This window comes from Pelobates fuscus, chromosome 6 (assembly GCF_036172605.1).
Source record: "Pelobates fuscus isolate aPelFus1 chromosome 6, aPelFus1.pri, whole genome shotgun sequence".
NCBI lineage: Eukaryota > Metazoa > Chordata > Amphibia > Anura > Pelobatidae > Pelobates > Pelobates fuscus.
In genome coordinates this window covers 286,736,171-286,747,703 of record NC_086322.1, presented here as the reverse complement: position 1 = coordinate 286,747,703, position 11,533 = coordinate 286,736,171, and the positions used below count along the sequence as shown (strand labels likewise).

Genomic DNA, 11,533 nt, shown 5'->3' with positions numbered 1-11,533 from the left:
TTAGAGATTGAAATACAATTATTTAAGGTAAATTACATCTGTTTGAATGTGAAACCAGTTTTTTTTTTCATGCAGGCTCTGTCAATCATAGCCAGGGGAGGTGTGGCTAGGGCTGCATAAACAGAAACAAAGTGATTTAACTCCTAAATGACAGTGAATTGAGCAGTGAAATTGCAGGGGAATGATCTATACACTAAAACTGCTTTATTTAGCTAAAGTAATTTAGGTGACTATAGTGTCCCTTTAAAACCCCTTAAGGACACATGACATGTGTGACATGTCATGATTCCCTTTTATTCCAGAAGTTTGGTCCTTAAGGGGTTAAATATATATATATATATATATATATATAAAGTTAAGCACCACTAATCTGAAATAAGGATATTTTATCACATATTCAGTAGCAAAGCTTCAGCACCTGTATAGGGCTTGTTCAGTGGGGCGTTTATTGTGTCTTGCAAGAAAAGACACATTTTTTTTTTTTTTTTTTTTTTAAAGGAACAAGCTGGGCACCATAATCACTTCACTTCGCTAATGTTGTATGGTGCCTGGAGTATAGTCCATCAATCTCCTCCAATTGAGAAAAAAAATGCATTAGAAAAGCGAAATGATCAAATCTGCAGATAGACATCTGACAACAAACAGTTCTCGACTTTCAAAATCATAATTTATTGCATATATTCTCTGATATTTAAAATATTTATCTCTAGAATTTATTTGCATATATATTATATTGCTTGTTGTTTTTCCAGCACTAGACAATCTATATGTACAAGGATTGGATGTAAAATTATACAGCGTTGCAGTAATATGTACATACACCTAAATGTAAACAAATGCTAATCAGTATTGTGAACTGCACAGGGTGAACAAAAATACAATAATACACAGAGTTTGTTGAAAATTCTGCCGCACACAATTTTACATTTTTTTATTATTATTTTCTTATTATTATTTTTAATTTTATTTTAATCTTTAGTTTCCATGAGACACGGTCTACGAATACGTTTGAATATTGGAGCTCGCAGTCTTATGGTTTAACCCCTTAAGGACACATGACATGTGTGACATGTCATGATTCCCTTTTATTCCAGAAGTTTGGTCCTTAAGGGGTTAAAGAAGAAAGGAAAATCTAACCATCTTATTTGCATGACAAAAGACACGGTGTAAATTTAGTTAAAAATAAAATAATTTATTAAGAAATCTTCTGATAAAGCATGGAAAATATTAAAATGGAGGGTTGACAGAAAAAGAAATAAATGAATAAAATATAGGTAAAACCTCAGCGTTGCTGTAAATCTAAAGAAAAATCAATACCCAAACTGCATTTATTTAATACACTACCCATTAGTCCTGATTTTTATAATTCTTTATTTTTGTTATGCAGAGTATAACAGTCCTGATTTTTTTATAATATAGTGCTAGAAGTGTGATCGCCTTCATTAAAAAAAATACATATTTGGCATGCCACTATAACCACCTACAAAGCTATTATACTGTACAACAGCTTGGTCTATGGCTAGTTAATATATTGTGAAGATTCTGGTAAACAAAAAGCAATCACAAAACACGATGTAACAATGATTTTAGTGAATTTCTCCTTAAGGATTGTTTGTAGTTAGCGCTGCATACTGGATTCTTCTAACGTAAAATATAGAAACTGCTACGGAGTGGTTTGAAATTTTAATAAACAAAATTCCCATTTGTGATATTTATCGTACAATTTTGTTGCATAATTGTCAGTTCATTTGCTGTTGTTGCAGGTTTAAATACAGTGAAATATTGCAAGCACGCACTGAAATACAGAACTCACTCTTACATTTGTGATGGTGGTTTTACATTCACGTTATCCAACAGGGTTGTGTTCTTTGTACATTTGCATCACACCCCACATTGAAAACAGCCCTTGTCATTCCATGTATTACTATTTAAAAAAAATAATTATCTTTTAGTTCGTATACTTGAACCGTGACCCAGCTTAAGACTCCTTGAACCCAGTACCCTTGCGTGCACTTTCGTCTTGTGTTGTAACGAGTTGTTGCTATTGCAGGAAAGACACAAATGTCAACAGAACTGCAAATTCGTGTAGAATTCAGACACACTTTCAATAGTCCAAGCAGATGTGAAGTTGCTCAGAACTCAGTATTCCTGCTGAGACATGGTGTCATTAGTCAATATATTCTCCACAGGGCTAGCGCACCCACAAGTAGAGACTATTGGCATGATACAGCAGCTTGAAGCGCAGAAGCCACACGTATAAAACACAGCCATTTTTTTTTACAAATATATATAGAGATCTTAACTACATGCTTTCTTAATTGTGGATATGTTTGAAATGCATTGGCTATGGGAATGGTTCTCAAAACGCGTTTCCTAATTTTGTCCCAATTCAGAAACTTCTGTATTAATTCTGTAGTCTAAGAAATTCAATTCAAGGAGGTAGCAAGTTTTTGTGAGGCATTTGTCTTGATTTATTTGAAAAAGTAATGGGCAGTTAGGGTCTCTCCACCCCAATGATGAATTGCATCAGATTCTCTAGTTCTGCAACCAAGCTTTTCCTGGGCTTCCCAAATTTATCATTTATCATATGCTTGACAAAACGTGACAAAAGGCAGAGCTACTGCTGTTGAGATTTGACATTTCCCCCAGCTGTCACCAGTGACCGCTGTAAGAAGAAAGGCTCGGTCTATGGGTGATCACGTAAACTTGCAGGATCCTCCATAGACCTCAGTCTTGTACTTTTTCGCATGCTCAATAGTGCAACACTGATGTGAGCTCCTGGCAGATAAAGCGCCAGAAGCAGAAGAGATCCGGCAGGAAAACCATAACGGCGGCCATGAAGGACAGATTTAAGTAAGTAAAACTCACTTTGTCCTGCACCTTGTGGCCACCATATACCTAGACACACTCTTAATTGCTCCAACCGGGGCACCATGAATATAATTCATGGAACAGATGAAAAGATCATTAAAAACACCTTTCCACTTCAAAAAGGTCTGATAATGCAAGGACTCATCTGGCTTAAGAATCTGCAACAAGTACTACTGACAGCTTAGAAGGTAACATGGACACTTTCAGATACAAGGAATTCTCAAAAATAGAAGACTCCAATATCCTTCTGATACTCGTCTATCTAAAAAATATTTTGCTGAGTGACTAAATATTTAGAATCATCTACCACACACCAACCAACTGCTAGAACCAACAGCTAGTGCATTGCAATATGGTGTGATACCTCTCTTCTCTTAATCATTCACCCTCCCTACAAACTTGTGCCAGTCACTGTCTCTATAATCTATAAAAATAGGCTGTTAGATATGCGCCTCTATAATTTTGAAACCCTAAATCTATCTGCTGGTTGATAATATTACATTCTCACCAACTGCCCAAACTCAAACTACCTCAGTGTTACATTTGATGTTACTCTCTTCTTCTTCACCGACATTCAATCGTTGATAAATACTGCTCATTTTAAATAGCATCCTCAGAACAGGCTACATTTTAACACCAGAAACAATCAGAATGTTGTTTCTACCAGACCCTTAATATTGGCACTCCTCCCCTCTAGTGCATATCTCTTCAGTCTGTTATGAATGCCTCTGCCAGTCTCCTATAACCGCACATGTTGGCTCCCAATCAATTCTAGAATAATCAAAGTCAAAATCAAAGTCCGATCCTTGCCTTGGGAACTCAAACTTAGACCACTACTCTCACTACATCCTCCAACTCTCATTTCCAATACTTCTCCTGTGCTACATCTGTCTTCTCGAATTCCTTATATCAATCAGACTCTCTCCTACATCAAACATTCTCTGGAAATTCTCAAATTCAGCAACGCCAGCCACCTTCTGCCCTTCTTATCTTCCATACAGTTTAGCCACCTTACCTATCGCTTCCCACCATGTAGAACTTTCAAAATCTGGCTTCCTCTCTGATAGAACACCTTGTATTTCATGCTAAATGTTATCTATTGTCTCTTAAACGACAACTTGCTTCTCTTTATAAGCCACCATAGCCTGTCGTGTATCTAGGAATTAGAGCCTATGCCCAGCATAATGCTTCCAAGCCATTGACAAGATAAATGTAACCAATTGTAAGAATTTCATTGAATTGGGTTCTAAAACTCCAGGAACAATGACCATTCAAATGCAGGTCCTTCTAGAGCAGGGATGTCGAACATGTGGCCCCCCAGATGTTGCTGAACTACAACTCCCATGATTCCCTGGCTATCTGTTTCATTGAAAGAATCATGGGAGTTGTAGTTCAGCAACATCTGGGGGGCCGCATGTTCGACATCCCTGTTCTAGAGGTTACAGAATAATTTACCACATAATATACATTCCACAAAATATTCATTTATGATGAAAATTGAGATGCAGAAGCAAGAGCCAGCAAATATTGTTTCCAGAAGCCAATTCATTAGAATGTTCAGCAGATTGGGAGAGCTCTAGGTCTTCCCTATAGTCAGTCTTAGCAGATTTTCAAGAGGCGGTCTAGCCATGCAGAGAGACCGGTGGTCTCCAAAGCAGCTATCGGGCCAAACATTACTATATCAGCTACTTGTGTTAAAGCATAGGTAGCACACTAACTGCTCTCAAACTGATCATGAACCACAAATCCCACAATCCTTTGGCAGCAGGTTGATGCCTTACAATGGCGGGGGCTTCTGGTAGTTGTAGTTCAGTAACAGTTAAAGAGGAGCAAGCTGTTTTCAAACTGGTTCAAGTCAAGTTATATGACGCCCATTACCATACAACTTTTAGAAAGTGAAAGCACGTGTGTTTTACATTTATTTGCAAAGACAAATTACACGTCACGTAAAATCATGCCCTAGAAACTCACTTTTTTTATCCATAGCCTGAGACCAACTTGAAAGCTATTTACTGGAAGATAAAAAAAATGTAAAATAAATAAATAAGAAATTAAGATGTAGGCTCAGTATTGCAGCAGAGGGTGGGGGTTATATCTGTGTAGGTAGAATTTTTTTTTTTTTGCTAATTATATTGTCAATCTTAACTGGCTCTGAACATGGTTTCCAATCCTGGACACATATCATTAACACGTATTGATGGTAGGACAAGACAAGGCCTGACCAACAGTATGTAGAATTCATATTTGGCAGAATTTCTATGGTGCCAGTATAACCCTGGGGCCATCCATGGTAAGTAGTGAAATTGTTTAAGGGTGGTTTGACAACTTATCTGAACTGCCCTGGGTGCCTGCACCATATCTGATGTTTTGTAGAGTAAAGTACAGCCAATTCTGGACCATTCTCATGGCTCTGTAGACCTGACTGGATTCTTTTACAAGACTGGGAGCAGCTGGCAAACCCTACAGGACCCAGGTAAGTTTTCAAACTGTACCTAAATGGCTTGACTACTTAACATGGAACAGCATCAGGGCTCTCTTGCACCACAACCACTACAGTGGACGCTAGTGGTTATGGTGATTGGAGTGTTTAATTACCTACTTTGCCACTTGCTGCCTTTGAATTTTGCATACTGCAGGGTAGCACTTTTACTGTGCTGCCCATCAATATGTATATGTGATATATCTCCAGGATAACATGGTGGATCAACTTTCTATTCATCAAAGGAACAGTCTCGAGCATACATGGTGTAACAGGAAATGTAGCTGGAGAGATTTTTGACCATGGCCTGGGTAATTTCTCGTTGACACTTATTTTTAATTACTCAACTTTCCAGCTTTAACTAAAATGTCACACCTAAAGAACATTTTTTTTTATGTTGCTTTACCAAAAAGAATGAATTGGAATTTGGAAGCTGGGCATTTTTATAATTATTGCTCCAGGTAGTGTGCGTTTATACCATGCAGGGGCTGCCATTAATGTGTAATCCTTGCATTATCTGGAATTATTGAAACATAGCTGTATTGTGAATGGTTAAAATTACTTCACAAGAAGGGGGGTAAAGGGGACGGACCAACTTGGAAATGGGGGCCATGCTACCTTGCAATCAAGAAGGCCAGCCCACTGAGGGCAGATAGCACAGTTCAATTGCTCTCTGCAAGGTCGCAGTGCTCTGAGTGTAGCGAGAGCATGTCTAGTGATTGTCCACTTGCACCACACATTTTTGGACAATTCTCTGGTGTCCTCAAAAGTGGAATACAAGGGAACAAAGTCAGGACGGCAGGACAGGACCATAACACCGTGATTGTCTGCCTGAAACTGAGAGGCCTATACTTTTAACATTTTACCATCATGAAGTTGGATTTGAAAGTAGCAGAATCTCCCCAAAATGTTCCCTGGTGTATATGTTGTTACAATGAAGGAATCTGATTGAGTTTACAGCATGTATCATCGTGTGCAGGTCCATTAAACATCTTGACTGTAAAATACATATAATATTGCTATATTGTGTTTACATTAGCAGAGACTGGGTACCTCAGTGTACAATAATATTATCAGATTTTTGGATTAGGGCCTCATGATTTTGCTCAATAGAAAGCTCCTTTGAGCTGGGTCTTTTATATTATATTAGATTGCATGTGCACTTAGACTGATATGTTCCTTATAACAATAGATTGTGAGCTCCCTGGAGCAGTCAGAGGATGCCCTCTGTCCATCTAGATATGCTCATCCGAATCCTACGCTATGAAATGCTTGTTTCACTTTCACAGACATATCGTACATTACATAAAGTTCCTGCTTCATAAAAAAATGTATACAGAAATAATTTACCTTATTAACACAATATAATATGTAAACATTTGCCGTGTGTGGGTTTTTTCTAATGTGAAAACGTATGTATACATACCTGTATACACCCACACACATTTTATTACATGATAAAATATTTGCAAGTTGTCCTATTTTGCTCACTCTATTCATTGTAAGAAATATATTATGTATTTATAATAATAATTTAAGCAATATTTTATATAAAAGTATAGAATCAACCTTAATAAACTCTGGAAAGTGTAAAATAGTCAAAGGAACTAATTTTAAAGGTGACAGACTTTTAATTTTGTAGGATCTTTAAATACCACTAAAAAATCCTGACTCGTGTATTAGTTACAGACGAACATAATTCTTTGCATTTTTCCATATTCTGTTACTATGCATAGTATAGGCATTATGTTCATTATTATTTCAAGCTCCTAATGGCCACCTGTTCATGGCCACCTTTTGATGGCCATCTCCGAAAGACAATCAGATGGATATTTGCAGAAGGTTTCTCCTAAGGTTTGTCAAAGATGTTAGAGTTTATATCTTTATACATAAGACTCCCTTACATCAATATCTCTACTGCTGCGGGACTCCCTATTCATGGATGTGGGGCGGTGAGTTCCATTTTCTTCTAAGTATTGCCCATATGCATCGTTTATTCTGTCGGCAATCATTCCTTCCTTTTCTGGTGGTTCCACAGCTTCAGAGTCTAAATCTCGACTATGCCGGAAGACATAGGATGCGTGTTTCACTGAACGCTTGAGTAGATGTCTTCTGAATGCCCTCTGGATTTTAGTGGCACAAACCTCCTCTTGCTTCCTTTTAAGAGTTGTGGTGATAGGTTCGTAAGATACCTTAGATGGGTTTGCTGCCATAAACTTCTCTTCCATTGAGGCCTTAAGTGCATCCATTTCTCCGGAGTCTCCCAGCACATCTTTAGTCAATGCAAACAGAATGTCCAAGCAATGAATCTTATCTCCAGTTACCATAGGAAGGTCCATAGTAACTAGTTTAATTTTGTTTGGTTTAGGAATCTTTAAAGGCTCTTGTAGAGCATCTACAAAATCTGACATTCGACTGTAGGCAACAAATTGGGTTGCATCTGGGTCAAACCTCTCCCAAGTTTCGTAAAACATCTCAAAGTCATCCTCACAAAGAGGTTCACTGCTCTCTTCTGTAGCCACATTGAAGTTCTCCAGGATGATTGCAATATACATGTTAACAACAATTAAGAATGAAACGATTATGTAGCTGCAAAAGAAGACAATGCCAATGGATGGATTCCCACAGTCCCCACGTATAGCAGTCCCAGGGTTCTCCAAATGAGGATCACAGTCAGGTGGGGCACTATTTAATATGGGATTCAAAAGCCCATCCCATCCAGCAGAGGTGGTGATCTCAAACAAGCAAATAATGCTGTTTCCAAAAGTTTCAAAGTTAAACATGTCATCTATTCCAGATTCCTTCTTCACATAGGCAAAGTTGGACATCCCAAATATTGAGTAAATAAACATTACCAGGAAGAGCAAAAGGCCAATGTTGAAGAGAGCTGGTAGAGACATCATAAGGGCAAACAGTAATGTACGGATCCCTTTAGCCGATTTTATAAGTCGAAGGACTCTGCCAATTCTCGCCAATCTGATCACTCTGAAAAGTGTAGGGGAGACAAAGTACTCCGCGATGAGATCCGAGAGGACAATCCCTGGAAAAGGGAAGGTGCTATTAATTAACTTCTGTTACAAGCAAAATCGCAACATACATACACTAATAAAAGATCTAATGCTCTTACATCTGCTACATTTAAAATAGTTTATAATATTTTGTTGTTACGCAAATGTTCAATAGAATACTTTCATTTTAATTATGATTAATTTAACAGCCAAGAGTGAACTTAGGATCTCTAAACCCTGTGTTCAAAAATGATCCAAAATCAACTGTAGACCCTCACTGGTAGTATAGTGAATAAAGGTTAGGGAGGTGTAATAGTATAGTGAATAAAGGTGAGGGTGTAATTGTAGTTCAGTGAATAGAGGTTAGGGAGGAGTGATAGTATAGTGGATGGAGGGCAGAGAAAATGAGTAGTACAGCGAAAAAAAGAACACTCACCAGAGATGAGCAGTGGAAGAGTGAAAAGAGGTTAGAGAGGTCTAGTAGAATAGCAAATAGAGGTTTAAGAGGTCTGGTAGAATAGTGAACAGGGGTTAGAGAGGAATGGTAGAACAGTGAATAGTGGTTATAGATTAGTGGTAGAATAGTGAATAGTGGTTAGAGAGAAGTGGTTGAATAGTGAATAGTGGTTAAAGAGGAATGGTAGCATAGTGAATAGTGGTTAAAAAGGACTGGTAGAATAGTGAATAGTGGTTATAGAGGAGTGGTCAAATAATTAATAGTGGTTATAGAAGAGTGGTCAAATAGTGAATAGTGGTTAGAGAGGAGTGGTAGAATAGTGAATTTAGGTTAGAGAGGTCTTATAGAAGAGTGGTTAGACAGGAATGGTAGAATAGTGGTTAGAGAGAAGTGGTAAAATAGTGAACAGAGCTTAGAGAGATTAGGTGGAATAGTGAATAGTGGCTAAAGGTCTGGTAGACTAGTGGTTAGAGAGGGCTGGTAGAACTGGTAGAATAGTGAATAATGGTTAGAGAGGACTGGTAGAACTGGTAAAATAGTGAATAGCCATTAGAGAGGACTGGTAGAATAGGGAACAGTGGTTATAGAGAAATGGTAGAATAGGGAATAATGGTTAGAGAGGAGTGGTAGAATAGTGAATAGTGGTTAGAGAGGAGTGGTAGAATAGTGAATAGTGGTTAGAGAGGAGTGGTAGAATAGTGACTATAGGTTAGAGAAGTTTGGTAGAATAGTGAATAGTGGTTAGAGAGGAGTGGTAGAATAGTGACTATAGGTTAGAGAAGTTTGGTAGAATAGTGAATAGTGGTTAGAGAGGAGTGGTAGAATAGTGAATAGTGATTAGAGAGGAATGTTAGAATAGTGAATAGAGGTTTGGGAGGTCTGGTAGAATAGTGAATAATGGTTAGTGGGGACTGGTTGAATGGTGAATAGAGGTTAGATAGGAGTGTCAGAATAGTAATTACCAAGTCTGTGTAAAATGATGAAAGCTGAATTTACTTAGTTATCACGGCTAAGTTCAAATCTTATTTACCTTTTTTAAATACCGTATTTATCGGCGTATAACACGCACCTCATTTTTAGAAGGAAATTCCAGGAAATTTCCCCCCCTCCCATAGTATTCCCCCCCTCATCCCATAGTGTTCCCCGCCCTTTCCATAGTATTCTCCACCCCCTCCCATAGTGTCCCCCCCCCTCATCCCATAGTGTTCCCCCTCTCATCCCATAGTGTTCCCCCCCTTCCATAGTATTCTTCCCCCCATAGTATTCTCTCCCCCCTCCCATAGTATTCTCCACCCCCTCCCATAGGATTCCCCCCCTTCATCCCATAGTGTTCCCCCCCTTTCCATAGTATTCTCCCCCCCTCCCATAGTATTCTCCCCCCCTCCCATAGTATTCTCCACTCCCTCCCATAGTATTCTCCACCCCCTCCCATAGTATTCTCCACCCCCTCCAATAGTGTCCCCCCCCCTCCCATAGTGTCCCTCCCTCCCCTTGTCCCATAGTGCACTTTCCCTCCCCTTGTCCCATAATTACTTACCTGTCTTGAAGCGTGGGCCGGCTTCACAGCGTGCACCGCGGTACTGGAACTTCAATTTCAGGTTCCGGTTTCCGGCGGGACTGAAAGGAAGTGTGCACACTTCCTTTCAGTCCCGCCGGAAACCGGAACCTGAAATTGAAGTTCCAGTACCGCGGTGCGCGCTGAACACCGGCCCACGCTTCAAGACAGGTAAGTAAATATGGTATATCGGCGTATAACACGCACCCATCATTTTCCCCCTATTTTCAGGGAGAAAAAGTGCGTGTTATACGCCGATAAATACAGTAGTTAAAATTGTGGACTTAGCAAGCTGACCTGCTTGTTAACCACAAGCCTACAACCAGGTCCAGATTGAGACTAATACTTACCAACAATAGACAGGATGACCACTACAAAGTCAAAAATATTCCATCCAATGGTGAAGAAGTAGTATCTGAGAGCGAACATTTTGAGTACACATTCCGTTGTAAATATGACAATGAAGAATAAGTTGATCTTAAAGAGAATATCTACTTTTTCCTGAGTTTGGTCATCGGTTTCAATCATCATTGTCACCATGTTGAGGCAAATTAAAATCATAATGACAATGTCAAAGAGCTGCTTGGAGACGAAGTCAAACACTAGACCTTGAATTTTGTTCTGCGGCGGCAAATCACAATGGAAAGACAGACAAAAGATGCACAGATAGGAGGAGAGAAGGAAAGAGAATTAATGGTAAAAGAGAAGAAGTTAGCAAAGTGCATATATATATATATATATATATAGATTTAGAGTAGTGATGGCTAACATTGGTCCATGGATATATCTGCATTCCATTTCCCATGGTAAACAGTCAGCCTTGAAAGGACATTTCAAGCACCATTGCCACTACAGATTGTTGTAGTGGTTATGGTGCTTTGAAGCTCTGGGCACAGTCCCTCTCTGACTTTTTTAGATGCAATAGATGTTCAGAGAACCATTGGAACTGTAGTTCAGAAACATCTCAGGATAAGTTTGAGATATCCATAATGATGCATCCCTATACCACCAGCTCCTAAAAGGTGACCCCAACCTGAACACCTCCCAAGGCTAACCTTATCAATTTTAAGGCCACTTTTTCTTTCTTTCTTTATATTTTATTTTTGTGGCATATACTGCGGTCATACAATTGCACCATTATTGTTACATCTCTCTATATACGG

General features: G+C 38.8%; 1 protein-coding gene across 1 annotated transcript in view; it reads right to left on the bottom strand.

The window, feature by feature from the left end:
• Positions 1-1,401: 1,401 nt before the first annotated feature.
• SCN4A (sodium voltage-gated channel alpha subunit 4) overlaps positions 1,402-11,533 on the bottom strand; it is a 141,951-nt gene continuing 131,819 nt past the window's right edge. Inside the window, exons 25-28 of the mRNA XM_063459375.1 lie at positions 10,721-10,991; positions 7,255-8,390; positions 4,843-4,883; positions 1,402-2,148 (exon numbers count right to left, since the gene is read on the bottom strand). Coding sequence (XP_063315445.1) covers positions 4,881-4,883; positions 7,255-8,390; positions 10,721-10,991 — 1,410 coding nt within the window. The 3' untranslated portion in view covers positions 1,402-2,148; positions 4,843-4,880. The remainder of the gene's footprint in view (positions 2,149-4,842; positions 4,884-7,254; positions 8,391-10,720; positions 10,992-11,533) is intronic.